Genomic DNA, 21,411 nt, shown 5'->3' with positions numbered 1-21,411 from the left:
GTGGGCAGATCTCTGTGAGTTCGAGGCCAGCCTGGTCTACAGAGTGAGTACCAGGACAGCCAGGGCTACATAAAGCCGGGTGTTGGTGGCACATGCCTTTAATCCCAGCACTCGAGAGGAAGCAGAGGCAGGTAAATCTCTGTGAATTCAAGAGCTAGTTCCAGGACAGCAACCAAAGCCACAGAGAAACCCTTGTCTTGACAAAACAAAACAAAACAAAAGGGCCATCAAGTAGTCCTTCTGTGACTTCTTTAAAAGATTTATGTATCCACATCCCAGCATAAATGCTGTGGCTGTGATGTATTCTTCAGGTGATCCCTGCAGCCAGTGAAGAACAGCTTTTACTAGTAGAACTGGTTCGCTCCATCAGCGTCATGAGAGCAGAAACTGTTATCCAGACAGTGAAAGAAGTTTTAAAGCAGCCTCCAGCCATAGCCAAGGACAAGGTAAGAAAGCTTTGCTTTTCTTTAGAATTCAGTTTCAGAAATGGAGCTGATTAAATAGAAATAATTTTTATATAATAATTTCATTATGATTCTTACACGGCACTCTTTTCATAAAAAACTTGAAGTTCCTTGCTTGTCTAATCATTCCTGAAGCCAGTGATAAGGAGTTAACTGTATTTCTCTCCATATGTACATCAGAAGTGTCGGGAACTGTGGGGCTAGACTCCTAGTAAGGATTTATATCCATTAGAAGAACACTTTGTAGGTTTCACTGCTTCCTTGATGCTTTCTTTTCCAGTGAGTTTTCAATTCTGTAAATTCCCAAAGTTTTGCCACAATCACTGTTCCACACAACATTGTTTCTTGAAACTGTATGAAACTATGCTTTGTGATTGTGAGGTCTGGGCTTCAAAGCCAGGGAAGAGAGGTACCAGGATGCTGAGAGGGTAAAGAGAATGTGATGAGTAGTAGACAGATGCAGCATACTTTTATTTTCTGGTATACAGCCCAGGAGGAAGGCACATGACACACACACAGGCTGACAAACAGGTAAGCATACACAAAAAAAAAAAAAAAAAAAAAAAAAAAAAAATCAATCCAGGGGCACATTCAGGTAAGAGCACTCTAATCTCAAAATTAACACACGTGGCATTTTGACAAAAATGGTTCTATGTCACATTTTACATCACTGCTTATCCTGGTTTCCCTGACATCTGGTGTTAGCTGTCATTATCTAACAGCCCATATCAGTGCCATGTTGTCTAAACCTCACTTGTCCCTTGAGAGGACCACAGGAAATAGTTGTGACAGTCTCTCACTCACATTCTAGTCTCTAGCTGGGAAACAGATCTACATGTATGAAGTTAGGAACATCTCTATTTTTTTTTTTCTGGTTTATCCAGGCAATGTTACAAGTCCTTAATTTTGTAGATTTACCAACCACAAAAGTGAGACTTTGAACCATGCCAAACAAGTATAATCATATCCTTAGGAAGTATTACATATATCTTAAAACATTTGATTATTTTTGCTCTTGTTGAATTGCCCAAAGAAAAGGTATTTGTTGGTAGTGAGTGATCTTACTTTGTTGTGGTCTTAAGTATTCAACTCAGCCTCATGCATGTTGGCCAACTGCCCTGACACTGAGCTGTACCCCAGCCCTCTTAGGAGCTCTCTCAGTGGTTACCTGATTATTCTGAAAGCACCTCTGGAGAATTTGTCTTGAGATTTTTTAGTTTGCTTGTGAAAGCTTGATTCTGTGTAGTATTTTGAGGTAGTTAATGAGCTACATACACCTGAGGGACAAAAATACAAAAACTAAACCCTCTCCAGATCAGTGCTGCCCCTTACTAAATGTGTTAACACCACATTTGTGTGTGTGTGTAGTGAAAAGGAAATGTTTGAGGAAATGGTTGGAACAAAAGAGAGAGAGAGAGAAAGAGAGAGAGTAATTGGCAAATGTCAGTGAATTATCAGTTCAGTTCCTTTTTATTTACTTTTTGCTTTTACTGACTTTCAAAGGCAAGTAGAGTATATTTTAGGATTTCTCAATACTATCTTTTTAATCTTAATATTTCTTTATTATGAATTCCATACAGAAACACAAAGCAGTCTTTAATAATTATATTTTGGGTGATTAAGACTGAACTAATTTTGGACTGGAGAGGTGGCTCTGTGGTTGAGAGCACTTGTTGCTCTTGCAGACCCCAAGTTCAGTTCCCAGAACCTCCATGGCAGCTAACAACAAACTATAACACAAGATCTAGGGGTTCCAGTGCCCTCTTCTGGCCTCCAGACACCTGCATGCACACAGTGTATAGGCACTCACCTATATACATAAGCTAAAAATGGTTGTTTTAAAAAGTTTTAAAAGTAGTTAATGTTAGTTTAACTATACTGATTTAACATTGTACTAAAATAGACTTAAATACATATGTAATCTAAAAATCTCAACCTAATTCTGATGTGCACCAAATCTCAGCTGATCTAAATGGATATATAGCTCTGATGGTTTCAATGGTTAAAAATGACTAGAAGATTTATCTTAATACGATAAACTTTTTCAACTTTCTTCCTACATACCAAAAATTGATAATCTATAAGTCATTTTAATGACCATTCAGTTTTTCTATTTTCTATCTTTTAAATAGCTCTTGTACTATGAATTTTCCCTACTAAGTGGTGGTGGGGACTGCATGTTTTTTAAATAACAAATATTTTATTTATGTTTTTATTAAAACTTATAGGGACAAGTCAGGGTAGCTGCAATAATGAAAAAGCAAAGGCATCATTTTGCTTCACTGTAAAACTAATTTCTTTTGTTTATAGAAACATCTCTCTCTGGAAGTCTGCATGCTTCAATTTTTCTATGCTTATATACAAAGGTAAGACACTGATGTAGATCTTTCCATACTCAGTTGTCACCTGTACAGCTTAGGAAGTTACAAAGAAAAGCACTGGAGTTCTTTCCAAAAGTAGTCAGTGTGGTATTGTTACTGTTGTTCCCTCTGAAGGAAAAGGCAGACGCTCTGTAGTAGAAATGTAGCTGTTAATGGGAATCATGGGCATGCTAATGAGAGCAGTACAGATCTATGCTCCTGAGATGTGAACAACACACAGATATTACATAGTGGACTGCAAGAAATTGACAACCTTCTCTTGAAATCTTGTTTGCTGCCTCTAAACTGATTACTATTTTGATTGATAGAGGTGAATGTATAGCAAACCACTTTGGTAGCTTTTTTGATAAAGGAGAAAAAAATGAGACTGGACATGGTGTTGCATGTCTTTAATCCCAGCACTCAGAGGCAGAGGCCAGCAGATCTCTATGAGCTTGAGGCCAGCCTGGTCTACATACTGAGTCTCAGGATAGCCAGAGACCTATCTCAAAAAAACAAACAAATAAATAAATGCTTGAAAATATCTTCATGCTTGGTGTTCGCTTTTGTCATTAGCTGACCCTAAACAGAGGCAATATTCTAATACAGTTCTTCCTTAAGGACCTGAATCTTCCCTGGTGCTGGTGGTGGACACCTTTGGTTCCAGCACTCAGGAGGCAGAGGCAGGTGGATCTCTGAGTTCAAGGCCCACATGGTCTATAGAGCTAGTTCTGGGACAGGCTCCAAAGCTACACAGAGAAACCCTGTCTTGAAGGGCAGGGAAAAAAAAAAAAAAAAAGAAAAAAAGAAAGAACCTGAATCTTAATCTTCCCAATGGAACTACTACTGTACTAATTTATGAGTAACATTGATAAATCAGGGTTTGGTGGGACTGGAGAGATGGCTCAGTGGTTAAGAGCACCGATTGCTCTTCCAGAGATTCTGAGTTCAATTGCCTGCAGCCATATGATGGGTCACAATCATCCAGAATGAGATCTGGAGCCTCTTCTGGCAATTCAGGCAGAATAGTGTATACTAATAAATAAACTAATAAATTGATGGTGACTTATAGCAAGAACTGCATGAAGTCCCTATTTAGGTACAGGTGGGGTAAGGTTGGACTGAAGCAGGGTCATGCTCATTTCTTTGCAGGTAAGAGACTGGTGTGTAGCACAAGTGGACTGGAGTTTAAAAGAATCGGTGCAGTTATATTTTGTTTCTGAGAGTGTTATGTGATGAGAGATCTCTGTTGCAAATCATAAATTAAGAAGTCACATCAAGTATTTTAATTGTGTTTCCTTTTCTTAGTAGAAAATAAAAGATTATAGAAATTCTGTTCTTTACTAGTCTATAAAAGTTTAAATGTTTCAGATAACTTAGAACATGTGTTAAGGATTATAAGAACACATGAGAAAATTAAAATTTACTGTGGTTTCTACCAAACGGGTTTATCTTTCAGAATTCCAGTACCCAATTTAGTGGACAGTTGGACTTCACTATTGGTCCTTCTGAAAGATTCTATACAGCTGAGTCTTCCAGCCCCAGGGCAGTTTCTTATACTTGGGTAAGTAGTCTCTCTTAACAGTGTATTATTTTGAAGGGTTAGAAATGTAGATCAGTAGAAGAGCAAATACTTATTATGCAACAGAACCTGAGTTCAGTCTGCAGCTACACACACACAAATACCTATCTATACATATGTGTCCACACATACACATGCATACATATAATTTTATAAACAGCATAGTGCTCACTATCCTGACTGCTGATGAACATGTTTTGTGTGGCCATGCCATGTGTTATGTGTTCACAGGCATCTTGAGGTACAGATCCAGACATATAATAAGGTCTGTCAGTGGGAAGAGATAAGAAGGAATACAGTATGTCTAGACATATACAAGATGTAGAACACTTAATACAAAAATATTAGAACCAGTCACCATTTAGGAGCAGTAAGGAAGCACTCTGTGGTCAATATGGGTGAGTGTGCACCATGCTAAACAGAACATCACAGAAGAGGTACACTGAATCCTGCACATAAACAGTCCTGTAAAAGGCCACTTCTCTTTGTTTCTTGTAGTTTCTAGATCTATGCTAATAGATATAGATTTCTTTGATTATTTGGTAAATGCCAGTTACTCATTGCCCTGAGTAGAGTCACTTTTGGGAATTCATAACAGATATGTAATAAAAACCTGGTAAGTGAATCACAATGGTAAGAGTAAAAGCCTTTATTGAAGACGGAGGAAAGGGATATACTGAGACAAGCTACATTATCTGGTTTCGAGATGGTGTGCCTCAGGCAGAGAAATGATAAGAAAATAGGGTAGGCAACAGGAGATGGAGCTGCTTGGGAAGAAACTTGAATTTCATTGGATAATATTGGTAATGAGTGAGAGCCTGGCTTGTCTACAGGTTGTAAGGAGAGAGTGTTACTCTTTATGATCAGGGACTTGGAATTTATTTCAGTAGGAGGTGACAGGGTGTGAACAACTGATGTTGGCATTTAGAAAACGGATAAAAGAAGGAAAAGGAGCTAGAAAGAGAGTTATCAGTGTTATAATATGGTGTGAGGGAGACCTTGTAAGGGTTCCATGGCAGATGAGGGACAAACAGCAGGTGGGAGACAGACAGATCTGCAGACAAAACTTATGTGGAAAGTTTATTGGGGCAAGGGAGTAAGGGAAGGGAAGAGAGAAAGATACAGAGAGGGAGACCTCCTCAAAAATGGCAGAGAAAGAGAGGGGGGAGAGAGAGAGCACGCGCGCGCGCATGCGCGCGCGCACACACACACACACACACACACACACACACACACACACACGCTAGAGCAGAAGTGGGTGGAGCTTGCCTCTTAAAGGAACCTTTGCATCTGTGTACAGAGCCAGGGTACTGCTTGCCAATGCACAGAGGCGGAACACTTTGCCAGGTCCAAGGGACGGGGCCAGGTTTGCCTGGATTACAACAAGCATAAAATATAAAAATCCAGGTGTAGTCTGTATGGCATCTAGAAAGGAAGGTTAAGAAGATGCTGAGGAGCTATCTCAGTGTGAGTAAAGCACTTGCAGTGACAGCATGAGGACCTGAGTTGGGATCTGCTGAACCTAAAGTCCAGTGCAGTAGAGTGTATCTAGAATCCGCATGCTGTTGCAGTGAGAGGAGAGACAGAGGTGAGAGTCCCTGGAGCTCAGGGACCAGCTAGTGTGCTATACACAGTAAACGATACTCCAAGTGTTAGGAGACAAGGACCCACAGCTGAGCTTGTCCTATGTACAAGCTCTACATGCTCATCAGGGTACACACATGTGTGCACATAAGTGCACACACAGCAAAGGTTAAGAGAAGGTGGCACTATTTGGAAGAAGTTGGGGTGATGAAAAATGGTTTGAGTCGGGGTTGGAGATAAGAGCAGCATTGAGATTTAGTATCAAGAAGTAAGTACAGCACAGTTGGAAGTGTAGGTAGAGTGGGAAAGGGAGGGGATTTTTTTTTTCAAAGATATTTGATTACAAGAAAAGGAAGAGAAATGAAAAAGAGATAGAAGAAAGTATATATTAGAAGATGGCATTTAATGCTAAGAAATGCATAAGGATGTTCAGTAAACAGGCTCTGATGTTGTACAGGACCTGTGCTTAAATCTTAGCTCCTTCACTTAGGTATGTGACCTTTGGGTAGGGGAGGTCATTTAACCTTTCCTAGGTGAAATGGAAACAGTGATGGTGCCTATCTCATGTGCTTGTTAAAAGGATTAAACAAGTTACTATTGATTAAATTCTTAGAACAGTTCTTGACCATTAACATGTCTTTAAGTGGATAGTGATTCACTAAACATTGTAGACATGAGATATTTATAGCACCAGATTCAAGAGATACTGGTTTCTCCTGCTATTATTGCAAGACATCTGAATCCCTTCCAGTTGAAGGTTCTTACAGATAATGCTGCTCTTTTCATATCTTTTCATACATAAACATTAATGATTGGAAAACATATACTATAAGGAATTACATGGAATCATTTCTATTTTCTTTGGACTGCTCTTACAGGGTCCTGAATGAGTTTATTATGAAAAATCCTAGTTTGGAAAATAAGAAAGACCAGAGAGACCTTCAGGTAAGGCATTCCAAATTCAAGGTTGCTACCTAAAGTAAAAGTTAAAATTAGGAGTCATATAAGATAATCTATGATGTTCCTTCTAACTATTCTATAAAAGTCAAAGTCTATTATATAAAAATAATGTCAGGGTAGTGGCTCATGTCTATAATCTCAGCACTTGGGAGATGGAGGTGGGAAGATCAGGATTCCAAGGCTTTATCTACAACATACATTGAGTTTGAGGCCAACCTAAGCTACATGAGATCATTTCTGGACAAGGTTAAGGAGTGGAGAAGAATATGTATTATAAAATACCTATTGTCAGAAAACAAAACATTTCAAAAGTCCATGACTCATTTGCATGAGTGTGCACAAACATGGTTCTTTCTTGTTTCTCTAGGATGTGACTCACAAAATAGTGGATGCTATTGGTGCAATTGCTGGTTCCTCTCTAGAACAGACAACTTGGCTCCGACGAAACCTTGAAGTCAAGCCTTCTCCCAAAATAATGGTAGATGGAACCAATTTGGAGTCTGATGTTGAAGGTATTACTCTCCATACTCTTATTCTCTTGGTATATACTTACTAAGCAGTGTTTTATTTTGGCCCTGTAACATAAGCTCACCCTTTTAGATACTAATGATTTCTTTACCTGTCTTGTCTCTTATTTAGATATGCTATCACCTGCAATGGAAACTGCAAACATAACTCCCTCTGTGTATAGTGTCCATGCACTGACCTTGCTTTCTGAGGTAAACATCATCAAGTGTTTTTATGTGCACTCTGAAGTGAATAGTTGAATAGTACATATCAATAGGAAATTCTGTGGTCTACAGAGTAAGTTCCAGGGTAACCAGGGCAACACAGAGAAACCTTGTTTCAAAAAAACCAAAGGGGAAAAAAAAAAGGAAATTCTCGTAGAGAAGTTTTTAATTTCAAAAAGCATTTTGTGCTTCTAGAAATCACTGGTATAATTACCAAGTATGGGACAATACAGGGGCAGTGTGTGTGTGTGCATGCGCATGCGTGTGCGCACACGCGTACACACATGTAGGCATTTAAGTGCTTGTGTGCACACACATATATTTGCAGGCATGCACATACATACACCTGTGACTCTGATTTATGGCTTTTTGTGATATAACTATACAAGTTCATGAAAATGCCCACAAGATAACATGTAATTCAGGACATCCAGGATCCATGCTTCTGGCCCTTGGTCATTCAGGTTTTTGGCTCAGAATGACCTGTATCTTATCTCCCAACCCCTACTTTTAAAGTGTATATTTTAAGAAATAACAAATGCTATGTATCTGATTATGGTGAGGAAGGGTAGAAGTAGTTAAGTATGAAGCATGTATAGCAAACAAACCGTTATATGACCATAAAGGTCACTTTTTGCCCCTTACAGATGTGGATGCTGGGTCTTAACATAAGTTAGAAAATATGACTGACACTAAAGGCTGTTGATTGACTGGACTAGGACTTGAGGAACCCATTCTGATTAGCTTTGGGGTTTTCTTAAGCTTCTTTGTAAGTCTGGGGAAGAGAATGCTAAGTTCCACTCACCTCCCTATCTCAATATAGATTTTCCTCATTTATCGTAGCTTTGATTTTCTTCCAAGTTGAAAATCAATACCCACCTCAGACCCCAGTTTCAGCATACAGATGAATTTGTTGCCTCTGTTTTGTAGGTACTGGCTCATCTTCTGGATATGGTTTTCTACAGTGATGAAAAAGAGCGTGTTATCCCTTTACTTGTAAACATTATGCATTATGTTGTACCCTACCTCCGAAATCACAGGTACCGTATAATTCTAGTAGATTTCAGCTAATTCACACTCTGCTACAAGGTCTGTGCCCTTGTTGCTATTTGTGCTACTAAATGATGTTATTCTTACCTTGACTCATTTATAATGCTAAATTGTTTTATTTAATCTCATTTTTCTTATGGTTCTGTTTTGTGTTTCCATTTTAGTATCTGAGATAGATGTGAATTCACATAAATTCAAGATGATAGAAGTGAAAGCATAATGTGGTTTAATGTGGTTTTTTCCCCTGTACAGTGCACATAATGCCCCTAGTTACCGAGCCTGTGTCCAACTGCTCAGCAGTCTTAGTGGGTATCAGTATACAAGGAGAGCCTGGAAAAAAGAAGCCTTTGACCTTTTCATGGATCCCAGTTTCTTTCAGATGGATGCTTCCTGTGTTAATCAGTAAGTAGTCTTCTCACTTTGACTCGTCAGTCACTGCCTAGCAAAGGCAGAAGGCCTTAATAACATGATAATCCTGTGTCTTTCAGCTGGAGAGCAATTATGGACAACCTGATGACACATGATAAGACAACATTCAGAGATTTGATGAGTGAGTATTGTGACAGCCCAGGCAGTATTTTTCTTGTACATGCACTAGTCTCTTTTGAACGTAATATCCTATGGGAATATGATAGACTGAAAAAAAAAAATCCCATGTTTCCCCTTATATGCAGAATGTAGATTTAAAAAAAAAAAAAAAGGATGCCAGACGTTGGTGGGTGGGTCATGCCTTTAATCCCAGCAATGGGGAGGCACAGGCAGGCAGGTGTCTGAGTTCGAGTTCGAGACCAGCCTGGTCTACAAGAGCTAGTTCCAGGATAACTTCCAAAGCCACAAAGAAACTCTGTCTTGAAAAACAACAACAACAACAAAAAGGACATCCCATGTTTCCCTTTATATACAGAATATAGATTTTAAAAAAGTTACAAGAAGCAGGGGACAGTGTGGGAATGGACAGCCCCTAGAAGACAAAGACAGGAGGATCACAAGTTCTAAACTAGCCTAGCATGTATGAATATAGCAAGACTCTGGTAATAGACAACAAACAAAACCCAAGATACAGAAGTAGAATGAGGGCTGTGTAGGAAAGTAAAGAGAACTGATAAATTTGTGGGGACTAGAGAGAATAATGCAGTATGAGTAAGAGTAAATTATGTGATGTAAATGTATGGGAGGACCTGGTGAGATCTCTCGTTTTATGCAGTGAATACGTGCTAACAATAAAAATATTACCAAGGATAACTTAGTGAGAAGTAAAATTATCCTTTAATTTCCCCATCACACAGCCTAGTTACTGGCATAATAGGACTTGATAACTACTTACTAGGTAAGAAGGTGAGGCAGAAGAAGGGAGGCAGTTGGATCTAATCTCTGTGACAGTCTGCTGTAAATTTCAGTGGCTGTGATCTCCAGGACAAGGAGAATTGTAATCACTGGAATTGTGCTTTATACATTTGTATATCCCAACCAGTTCTTATCTGGAGAAAGGGTGCCAAATTACCTCTTTTCTCATTTTCTTTGAGCTGTTTTAAGTTTCATATTTATATGTTCATCAAATATTTATTGAAAGATGAAAGTGGACCAGGTATTATGCTAACATTTAGAATTTTTTTTAAATTAGTAAGTGGGGTTATTATAAAAATAAAAAATAAAATGGAGCACTGTGTGACAAATTTTAAATAACAGCAGAGTTTTTTACTTTATTATTTTTTATTTTTATTCACAACATATTTGATGTGAACCTGAGGGAGCCAATCCTTCCTAGAAATGGAATTCCCAGCATAAAGAACAAAAATTACAACACTCTTGGAGCGAGAACAAACTTGATGAGATTTTGTCATAGAGGAAGTTAGGAGCAAGGAGAAAAATGAAGAACAGGAAATCAGACCAAGCTAGGTTTCTCCAGATATTATTTTTTAAAGTAATACAAAAGATTTAACAAAATATTTAAGCAGATAGGAATTACAAAATGGTATTATTGGATATTTTCCTTCTAAAATGCACAGTTCTAAGTATTCTTGTCTGTCTACATCAAAATCCTACCATTTGATCTCAGGCATGTGTGTGCTCAAACTGTCTGCTTTTCTGTACCAGAGAAAGGTCTGCTGTATTCTCAGGGTATATTTCATGAGGTGGTCATTCATGTTAAATAAGGAATGGTCACTTTCAGATGACTGCATGGCCTCTGCTTTATTCCTTTTTATAGCTCGAGTAGCTGTGGCCCAAAGCAGTTCTCTCAATCTTTTTGCAAATCGGGATGTGGAGCTAGAACAGAGAGCCATGCTTCTCAAAAGATTGGCCTTCGCTATTTTTAGCAGTGAAATTGATCAGTACCAGAAGTACCTTCCAGACATACAAGGTAAGTAATTATTTTACCCTCTCCTGAATTACAGGGATGTAGAGGTCATTTATTTTGGGGGAGGGGTATTTGTTTTGCTGTTCTGTTGTTGTTTCTTAGAAAACACTTTTACTAAATTGTAGTTGGGGTTTAGATAAACCACGAGTGTGGGTTTTTGAACAGTATTACATAACAAAAATTTTAGCTTAATTGTGTAAAAGAAATCAACACTGAATTAGAAAGACTTACACTAAACTTTATCTGTGATTTATTGTTTGGTTCAAATATCAGAGAAATTGATATGCAAAGTCAGGTAGTCACTATTTCATTCACTCTAGGCAAGTATATTATTGTGTTTTAGTTATGGACAACATGTCAGGAAATAAATCCTTAACAAAAAGACAAAATAAAGGAGAGCCAGGTATTTGTGGCTTGCACTAATATTTGTATGTCTTCTTTGTAACTGTGTGGGTAATACATTACAAGAGGGATGTATTAGATTGGCTTATACAGTAGGGGCTAAGTAGTCCAACAATGGTCATCTGCACACTGGAGAAACAGAGAACATAATAAATACCTCCACAATTACAATAATTGTAGTTCTCCAAGTTCTCTGGAGAGAGCCTTGGCATTGAGTCCACACTGAAAGGCCAAAGAATCCAGGGTCTAAAGTTAGAAAATTGTAAGTGCAGCTGTAGATGTACTTGCTGAAAGAAAAGAGCACCAGGCACAACACACAATGCTTTTTCATTGGAAAAAAAAAAAAAAAAACAAACAAAAAATTCTCTCCTAGTCACTGACCCACTTGTCATTCCTCTCTGGTAGTCTACTCTGTTCTTTCTGGAAAATGATCTACAGTAGCTGTACTTTGGTTTTCAAATTAGTGCGTTTATTAAGTTGTAGCAAGGAAAAGTAAATGAACAAAAAAGCAAGCTGTAAATAAGCACAGCAAAGACTGCAAACAATCATAAAACTGGATTCTTGAAACATCTAGCAGAGCCACTGGATAGCCCAAAAAGCCAGCAGTTGGCAACATCCACGAGAAATGACTATGGAAGCCATGCTGCAGTTCCAAAGCAAATAATTTTAGGTCAAGAACTAACTCTTTGTGCCTGAACTTCCAGTTTCTTATTCCCAACACAGGCATTTTATGCAGTGTGATAAACAACAATACCTCCTATTGGAAGTAGTCTACCTTACAGCTGTGTCCGGGGACACATTGTTATTTAACACTGCTGTGCTGTCTGCTCTTCTCTTTTGTCTGTGTTGTATAGTTGGGTACTCAACCTGCCTCAGAACAGGGAATTTTGGAGAAAACTTGAAATATACATCCTGGAGTCTGGAAAGAGGGCCCTCCTTTCCCTCAAAGTCCACTTTGAACAAAGGCAAACAGCCCATGATCGTATAATTTGTTACACATTGACAGACACACAGCTCTAGGCATCGTGTACTCCATTCAAGTTGGCAATCAAAACTAACCATCATTAGTCCATCTCTTGTCAATATCCAACCACATGTCCTGACATGCTTAAATTTCAATAATATGAATTACAAAGTCATGATTTCGCCTAATACAACTCTTCCGCAAACAACTGAAAACACCCAGATTCTTTCCATAGTATAGGTGGGGAAAGTCCCTTAAAGGGATGCTTGATCTCTTGTTACATTACAGAAGGCTGAGGGAAAAAATCTCTTTCTCTCTTTCCTTCCCCCCCTCCCTCTCTCTGTATACATGTATAAACATTCTTAACAAAATAGGAAAAAATACCTACAATTATGATCTTCTTTCTAAAACTAGTCACATGTCCATAACTAATGTCTGTGACTACCTTCTACCTATTCTGTATTTCTTCCACTCTCTGCAAGTACATTAGACCTTGGATCTCTGCCCACAGCTTCTGTCTGGCATGTTTATCATTCTACCTAGATTGGGTTGTTGTAGTTTCCCCCATTGACTTTAATGGTAAATAGGGCCTGCTAACATTCTGAGACACCCTATTGGATCACTTGCAGTCCAGAAATGTTCTCCCTTAACCTGCCCCCCCATTTCTCTTTAATAGTCTAGATCAGTCATTCCTGCTCAAATGGAACTCTTTTCTAAGCCTCTTGACATAGCGCCATGAGAAAGTAACTATGCGGTGGTTGTACCTCCACTTAGAAGCACTTTCCCGTAGGAAGCAATACTTCTGGGCCAGCAGCATAAGATCGGGGTGGGAGGAAGAAGCAAAATTTTTGCTAGAGAGTGACAAGGTGTAACTCTGAGTAGTAGTATTTCCATTCCTATCCTTGACCCCCTGGACTCATGAATCCTGGCTATGGAGAAAACAGAACCATGTATTGGACATGTATTCAGAGTATATATAGGAGAAACCTGCCCTGTTCTCCAGCACACTGTCTCCTAGTTGGCACTGTACTGTATCTTCAGATGGTCATTCTACTGTTCTCCCCATGAATGTGAGCCCACCACTCACTTGTTTGACTGTGCCATGAGCTCATTGGTCAGAAGCAATGCTGTATAGAAAACCAAGACAGTACATAAGGCATTCTCTAAGTTCATGGACAAGTTGTGACAGGAACTTTTTGCAAAGGAAATACAGACCCTAATGCAACTAATAATAATTGTCTCTTTTAATAAAAAATATTTACCTTTCCACGCTTTACCTATAACCAAACTATGGCTACCCAACTCATGGAGTGCTGTGCAGCCTCTAACCTCAAGAGCTCATGTGAAAATGGTTCTGTCCCTTAGTCCTGAATACCTCATTTCAAATAAAGAACAGTTACTCTCTTCTGTTAGCATTTGGGTTAGTTGGTTTTGGCATTAGATTTGTCTTGAGACCAAGTCTCCTTATCCCAGGCTGGCTTTTGGCTCATGATCTTGCAGTGTCTATCCCCCAAGTGCTAGGATGCCATGCCTGGCTCCTTCAGGTCTACATTCTTCACTCAAAATGTAGTTCATGGACCAGTACCACTTTCTTCTCCTCAATCTGAAACTTTCAGTTGCTGTATAATAGAATCCACTACATCTAATAATGAAATATTTGATTTTTATATGCATTTCAAACCTCTAATCAAAGTAGCAGCCTACATCAGAATTATTTTCTGTCTAGACTAGACATTAAGTTTTATAATGATTGGGTCATTAGACATTGAAACTACGCTGCTTTTCTTCCAGAGAGGTTGGTTGAGAGTCTCCGTTTGCCCCAGGTGCCGACTCTTCACTCTCAAGTGTTCCTGTTTTTCAGAGTATTACTTTTAAGAGTGTCTCCACAACACCTTACCTCTCTCTGGCCTACCATGATCACGGAACTTGTGAGTTAATTTTAATTTGTAAAGTTACAAATATAAACTGTGAAACAGTGTGATTAATTTCTCCATGCTTTTTAGGTAAAAACTAATCTTAAGGACTAAATTCAATTTTATCAGTTTAAATTGTAAAGTTGGAAATAGTAAAAGAAGCTTTTACTATGAAGTAATAGCTTTTGCTGTTAAGTAGCTTAAGCCTCAAATTGTGCAGTGCAGACAGACAGCTGCCTTTGAGCCCCTACTTACTCCATGCAGTTTAATGTTCGGTCTCTGACACATTATTGGCTTTGTCATAGCCAACAAGTCCAGTGCCCCACTGCAGAGATACCTGTAGTGAGAAACAGCCGAACTGGATTGTTAGGGACCGAGGCAAGCATATACTCATTCTTCCAGCACAGCGGTCATCCCAGCTAAACTGCTTCAAAGACTGTGGTGGAAACTTCCTAGTGTAAAACCCTCCCAAACCCCACTTCACCAGAGATAATGTTGAAAAATTACCTTTGCACTTGAAAGTGAACATTTCCTCCATGGTCTGCAGGTGCAGGTGTTCTTACTGATGGAGCAGGAGCTCACTGCTGATGAAGATATTTCACGGTAATGTGTGCGATGTATGGTACTTGAGGAATGACACCCAAAGATGACCTCTGACCTTCACGTACACACATGTATATATAGGGACATGAACATGCAGGCATACACAAAAAACCTTGTGTCAAATATCCTTAACTCTTTGGTGCTACACTTTTATTGAGTCTCTAACAATATGTGTATTGTTAGAGAAAGGCCCCCCGCTCCCTGCAGAAAGCAGTTGATTATCCATTTTCACTTTTGTGTTTCTTGGCTGTAATAGAAGTCATGTATATTGTGTTTACATTCTTAAAATTTAAAAAACAAAAGTAAGATTTCAAAATACAATTTAGTCATGATCACTGTTCATCAATGTGGCTATGGGAGAGCCAAGCTGGTGCCTTAGTATTTCCAGGAGCCCTGTGAGCCACAGGCCCTGCTGCTGACAGCGCTATCTGTTTACAGGACATCAGGGCCATCTGCAGCTGGTCTGGAGACAACCTATACTGGAGGCAATGGCTTCTCCACGTCCTACAACAGCCAGAGGTGGTTAAACCTCTATCTTTCTGCTTGCAAGTTTTTGGATTTGGCTTTGGCTTTGCCCTCTGAAAATCTTCCTCAGTTTCAGATGTAAGTAAAAGCAAGAACATTAAATGGATTATTTTTGGAAATACATTTGCTTTGGTCACTGATGCCCAACACTAAAGTTCTTTGTGTAAAATGAAGTATTCCTAATTTTCACTAAAACCTTCCTGTATTGGAAGGAGTAGGGCAACATAGCAGTGAATGCTTGCTGTGGGTTCACCCAAACTACTAACTTAGATCGTCCCTTGCATGTGGAGCAGTTGGGTGGGATACAGACCCAGAAGCTACAACTTAGTGGAGGGGACAGAGCCCAGCAATTGAAGGATGTTACGATGCTAGCATATGTACAAGTTGCTGTATGCCATACAGCAGAGACAGCTGCCAGCTTTGAGGTTCTAGCAGGCCCAGAAAGGGGTTTAAATTGGAAGCAGTTTAGAGTTAGAGAGGTTCACCATACAGTGGCAGAACTGGAGCTGACCTGCCTGGGGTGTTGAGAGAAGAGGCTAGAAAGGGACTCAGGTATGTAAAGCATTATAAGAGTATCATTGTTACCTAGAATGGGATGCCACTGAAGCTTTTTTTTTTACGTACTAATGCCAGTTCCCCCTCTTTCTTAGTGGCACCTTTGTGTGGTTTGGGTATCAGTGTAACTGTAGCCTCATAAAAAGTTTGATAATGTTTCTATTATGTGGAACAATTTGAGGAGTATTGGTGTTAGCTCTGTGAAATTCTGGTAGAATTCTGTGCTGAAACCATCTGGTCCTGGGCTTTTTTTGGTGCGGAGACTTTTGATGACTGTTTCTATTTCCTTAGGGGTTATAGGTCTATTTAATTTGCATGTGTGGTGCTTATCCAGGAAAGTTTCTATTTCCTTTAAAGTCCAATTTAGTGGAGTACAGGTTTTTGAAATATGACCTGATGATTCTCTGGATTCCCTAAGGGTCTGTTATTATGTCCTTGTTTCATTTCTGACTTTGTTATTTTGAATATCCTCTCTCTGCCTTTTAGTTAGTTTACATAAAAGTTTGTCTATCTTGTTGATTTTTTTTTTTTTTTTTTTTTGAAGAAACAACTCTTTGTCTCATTTATTCTTTTTGCCACTGAAGCTTTTAGTGGATTAAGTGACATTATTAGGCTTGCATTTTAGGAAGTTTGTTTTGACTGTGTAGTGGGAACAAGGACTTGAGAAATAAAGTGTAATTGTTTAAAAAAGTCAAAAATTCAAAAAGCTCCAAGGTAGTTAAAACATCAGTTGTGCCTGCCTGCTTTTATTTTTGGTGGGGTTGTCTTGATACTGGGGATGGAGTCCAAGCTCTTCCTGCCAGGCAAGCACTCTACCCCTAAGCTGCTGCATCCACAGCAGATATGTGAGTTACTGTCTTTTCTAAAGGGAGAAGGGTGAGTGCATAAATATGTGCTTTTCTGTGCATGAACTCTATAGAAGGACACAGTATTCTTATACAAGGCAACGTTAATGATTCTCATGATGGACAGTCTTCCTTCTGCTATACTTTTACAAGTTAGTCTTGGTTAAAATACAAACAATGATATAAAATCAGTTTCCTTTTGCGCTTTCTGCCTACAAGTTAGAAGGAGGCTAAGATGGAAGGATTATAAGCTTGAGGCAGTTACTGCAACAACATAATCTGAAAAATACTTTTGTCTAGTAGGTATAGAAAAAACATTTTTATACTGATTTTTCTTGTGGATAAAACAATTCTGAGCACTTTGCAAGTTGTCCTAGTACCTTACCACTCTGAAATGGTGATATTTTTTTTTTTCCTTTTTGTTTTTCAAGACAAGAGTCTTGAAAGTTCTCCTTTTCCTGGTAACACAAGCTCCAGTGAACGGCACTTGCTTCCAGCTTGACTAGCTGTCACTTGAGTTTGCATGTGTTAGGGCCATGTTCTTTATAGTAAATTATGTGGCTTACCTCTAATGGCACAGGGTTTGACTTACTAATATTAGTGTCTTTGCACTGGTAGGTACCGATGGGCCTTTATACCCGAAGCTTCAGATGACTCAGGCTTGGAGGTCAGGAGGCAGGGCATACATCAGCGAGAATTTAAGCCATATGTGGTTCGACTGGCAAAACTTCTTCGGAAAAGAACAAAGGTACTAAAGTTTAGGGGAGTCTTATTGTGTTGTTTTATTGTGTATTCTTTAACTGTGCTATATTAATGCTGCATTCATGAGTCACCTACTAAGTGTTTCTTGGAAAACTAAGGGCATTATCAAGTTGAGATAATTGGAAAGTAAGTTCTTGGTTTTAAAAATTCATGAACTTTTAAAAGCACCTTTTATTTTTAAGAAACATCTGTTTAAAATACTCATTTTCATAACATTACTTGTCAACATTGGAACCAGTGCTGGAAAGTAGTTGTGAAAGTTCCTTATGAGTTGAATAATGTCCAGAGTAGTTAATTTGATGCCATGGTGAAGATTAGATGTGAACTGATTTGAGAGCACAGCACTATGGGGATTTGTAGAACAGGTCTGTCATACTGGCTTCACAAAGGAACAGTAAGAAGATGGAAAGATCACATGTTTTTATCAAAACTGAATTACCCAGATAGACTACAGTGAAAATAAAGAACCATTCTTTTTCCATGAAACAAAGTATACAGCTGAAATATGACTAACTGGATATTTTTTGTTTCCCTAAATTATAACCTAGAGATACATCTGATGACCTGAGGCAGCACCACTTAATCAAAAGATTTTTCCAAAACAGTACTTAAATATTTCCACTTTCTATAGCTTGTTTTGCTATGTCTCAGTTTTGCACATCTGCCCCACTACTAACACTCCCTGCAGTTTTTAAAAACCTACTGAGAATTAAGTCTGCTAAAATGTGACTGTTAGAAAGATAGTGAAGGGGCTCAAAAATACAAATGTCTAAAGCCATTTTTAAAAAACTTGATTATGTTTAAAAAACTTTATTATGTGATGGAAAAGGAGAACATGAGAATTCCCAGGAATCTGTCTTATAAGGGGTAAATGCTGTGGTTTAGTGTACCCTGTGTCCTTTCTAAGTATCAGGCTAACCTGCCAATCTCTGCCCCAAGCAGAACAGTAATGAAATGGCTTGCTCATCATTGGGCCTTTGTTAATCACATCCATCATCTCTTTAGTTCAGTTCTGGTTCAGTAGAGTCTGGAGGTTGACCGGGTGGACTGTGAGACCCAATTCACATGTGCTCACACACTTTGTCTTGCAGCAATGAAGCTGAATTTGATTCTCTACAGAGAAAAGAGGAAGAAAGTAATTAGAAACTTTACTTATAGGATATGAGAAACCTGCTTCTTTAGGAGCCAAGTGAAAGGACAAAGTTGATCTGGGTTTAGGACAGAACTTTCACTATGAATCCAAATGCAGTGAATATTCATGGGTCTCTAGGCCCAAGCCCTTTGTAGAAATTGACCCACAAATAGACAGCTGTTTGCACTAGAAAGTGTCTTCTCATCCAGATCCTTAAACAAGGCCTTCATGGCCAAACAGACTTTTCACTGGAACAAAGGCTATGAGTTCTCTTTCCTTCCACAGGACGAGGAGGACTTTAAGATTTTGGAGGGAATGGAGATGGCCAAGCATCAGGTGAGGGTGGCTATTGATGCTTGTGACATGGCAGCAAAAGCCGCAAGAGAGGTAAACAGGAAGGGAGCTGCACTCCATGTGTAGACTTGTGAAGTCAAAGCAGAACATGTTTGTATGCAGACATTCAGTTATTTAGTATTAGGATGGGTGTATGAGAACAGGGAAAAAAAAAAAAATACTGAAACACATGTGCTTTTCTTGGCTAAAAGCTCAGGGCCAAGGCAGGGGGTCCCTCTTTTAAGGAAAATCTCAATAGAAATATAAAAAAATAATAATACCATGATTCTCTTATATTTCAAAATGAACTACAGAGGGTGTAAGCAGCATTTATTTCCCTTCAGGATAAATCTACCCTTTGCTTAACATTTAATTGCAGCTTTATTTATGGGACTACAAGGCTATCTATATGCTAAGTTTGGACCTGTGATGGCATTTAATCATATGAAAGCCCTATTTACCCTTTAATCTAGATTGGAGTCTAAATCATTGCTAATAAACTAGATGACAGCTATTTCCCAGTTTTAAGTTTTTTTGTTTTGTTTGTCTAGACACAGCTTCTCTGTGTAGCTTTGGAAGCTACCATGGAACTAGCTCGTGTAGACCAGGCTGGTCTTGAACTCACAGAGATTCATCTGCCTCTGCCTCCCAAGTTAAATAAAGGCATGCACCACCACCACCTGGCCATTTTTAAATCCTTTCTTGCTTACACATGGCATTTCCTACTGTAGCATTTTATCCCTAACAACAATAACCACCAACCATGGGGTCACGTTAGGAAACTGATAACAAAATAATACCAGATAAAATCAATTCCTCAGTAACATCCAAACTTAGGAGAATGCCATTTGTGAATGACACGCTTAATTGTCCTTCCTGTTTTCCTATTTTCATTTTTTTTCTCCTTGTGCTGTAATGTATGTCATTTTGCTAGTCACTCAGTCCTTTCTGTGATAGACTATTCATAGCTGTTGTCACTTAGTTGAGTTTGTGAAGTAGCCAACAAACCAATATCATTTATCACAGTTTTGGAGACAAGATCTTGTATCTTTAACTCAAAGTCTTCCAAAGTTACTAGAATTATAAGAATGTGTTGCCACATCCATCTTAAAGTAGCTCTGTATCTTAATATATAGCAATTATTGGTATTGGTATTTAGTGGACAGTTTTTGCATACATTCTCATTTGACTTCTTGGCTGAAAAAGAAAAGTCAGCCATGTCATCAGCAAGAACTGTGTGTCCTGCACAGGTATAGTACAGTAAGTAAAAAGCAGAACTGGACGAGCCCAGGTCCTTTCACTCAAGGTCCAGCTTCCCTCCTGTGTCTAGTCCCAACCCATTATTTCTCTGTGTACTGATAGTAATTATTCACTCTTGAACCCTATAACCAAGGTTAAATTTAGGCTATAAATTAATTTACAATCAATAAAGTGTATGAAAAGCTTTGAGTCTGGAAATCCTCATCTTTTACAGGATTCTTTTGTCACACAGCATTTAAACTAAAGTCACCTCTGCAATCTAGTTGAAAACTACTACGAAAGAGTTAAGTGATACAAAACTAGCTAATGATAACAAAAAGCCTCAGCAGCAGTGATTTTCATCAAGTCTGAAACAGACTTGATGTTGGCATTTGTATCCATTTCTCCTATGAGAGACTTCACCTGTTAGTAACAACTCCCCTTTTGTTTCTGCAGAAGAACCCAGAGGAAGACAGCTCGGGGAGGACACTGGGCTGGGAGCCGGGGCACTTGTTACTCACCCTCTGCACAATGCGCAGCATGGAGCAGCTGTTGCCCTTCTTCAACGTCCTCAGCCAAGTCTTCAACAGCAAAGTCACTAGCCGGTGCGGAGGACACTCAGGGAGCCCTGTCCTCTATTCAAACTCCTTCCCAAACAAGGACATGAAACTGGAGAACCACAAAGCATTCTCCAGCAAAGCCAGGCAAAAAATTGAAGAGACAATAGAGAAGGATTTTCTGGAAGGAGTTATAAAAACTTGACCACCACCAGTGGTTCCCCAGAGCCTCAATGAAAACACAACTGCTCTGAGTTGTACAGTTTCTTTTTCTTTTATATGTATGTATGTAACAAAACACTCTTCAGGTTGTATTTAATTTAAATATTTGTAAATAAGAGCTTATGTCTGAATGTGGCCTGAATCAAGTTTAAATATAGTTGGCTGATACTGATGATGGTGCCTATGAGAGGTCTATATATGCATATATAGTCCATTGTTCACTGTCGTGCGTTGTCAAACCTACCAACAGACACCATGTGGGTTTTTTAATT

At 38.8% G+C, this 21,411-nt stretch overlaps 1 protein-coding gene across 6 annotated transcripts in view; it reads left to right on the top strand.

Annotated features, from left to right (window-relative positions):
• Positions 1 to 21,311, top strand: part of Dop1a (DOP1 leucine zipper like protein A) — an 87,372-nt gene extending 66,061 nt beyond the window's left edge. For 3 of the 6 annotated variants that reach the window (XM_051207675.1, XM_051207683.1, XM_051207691.1), the window contains 16 exons: positions 312 to 446; positions 2,775 to 2,830; positions 4,284 to 4,388; positions 6,869 to 6,935; positions 7,318 to 7,462; positions 7,590 to 7,669; positions 8,612 to 8,721; positions 8,984 to 9,133; positions 9,220 to 9,281; positions 10,938 to 11,090; positions 14,245 to 14,381; positions 14,914 to 14,969; positions 15,408 to 15,572; positions 17,513 to 17,642; positions 19,074 to 19,124; positions 20,817 to 21,311. In XM_051207675.1, coding sequence (XP_051063632.1) covers positions 312 to 446; positions 2,775 to 2,830; positions 4,284 to 4,388; positions 6,869 to 6,935; positions 7,318 to 7,462; positions 7,590 to 7,669; positions 8,612 to 8,721; positions 8,984 to 9,133; positions 9,220 to 9,281; positions 10,938 to 11,090; positions 14,245 to 14,381; positions 14,914 to 14,969; positions 15,408 to 15,572; positions 17,513 to 17,642; positions 19,074 to 19,124; positions 20,817 to 21,122 — 1,908 coding nt within the window. In that variant the 3' untranslated portion in view covers positions 21,123 to 21,311. The remainder of the gene's footprint in view (positions 1 to 311; positions 447 to 2,774; positions 2,831 to 4,283; positions 4,389 to 6,868; positions 6,936 to 7,317; positions 7,463 to 7,589; positions 7,670 to 8,611; positions 8,722 to 8,983; positions 9,134 to 9,219; positions 9,282 to 10,937; positions 11,091 to 14,244; positions 14,382 to 14,913; positions 14,970 to 15,407; positions 15,573 to 17,512; positions 17,643 to 19,073; positions 19,125 to 20,816) is intronic. The other 3 variants (XM_051207706.1, XM_051207713.1, XM_051207699.1) reach the window with 1 other exon arrangement.
• The last annotated feature ends 100 nt before the right edge of the window (positions 21,312 to 21,411 follow it).

Source organism: Phodopus roborovskii, unplaced genomic scaffold (assembly GCF_943737965.1).
Source record: "Phodopus roborovskii unplaced genomic scaffold, PHOROB, whole genome shotgun sequence".
Lineage (NCBI taxonomy): Eukaryota > Metazoa > Chordata > Mammalia > Rodentia > Cricetidae > Phodopus > Phodopus roborovskii.
This window is presented reverse-complemented; position numbering and strand designations above follow the sequence as displayed.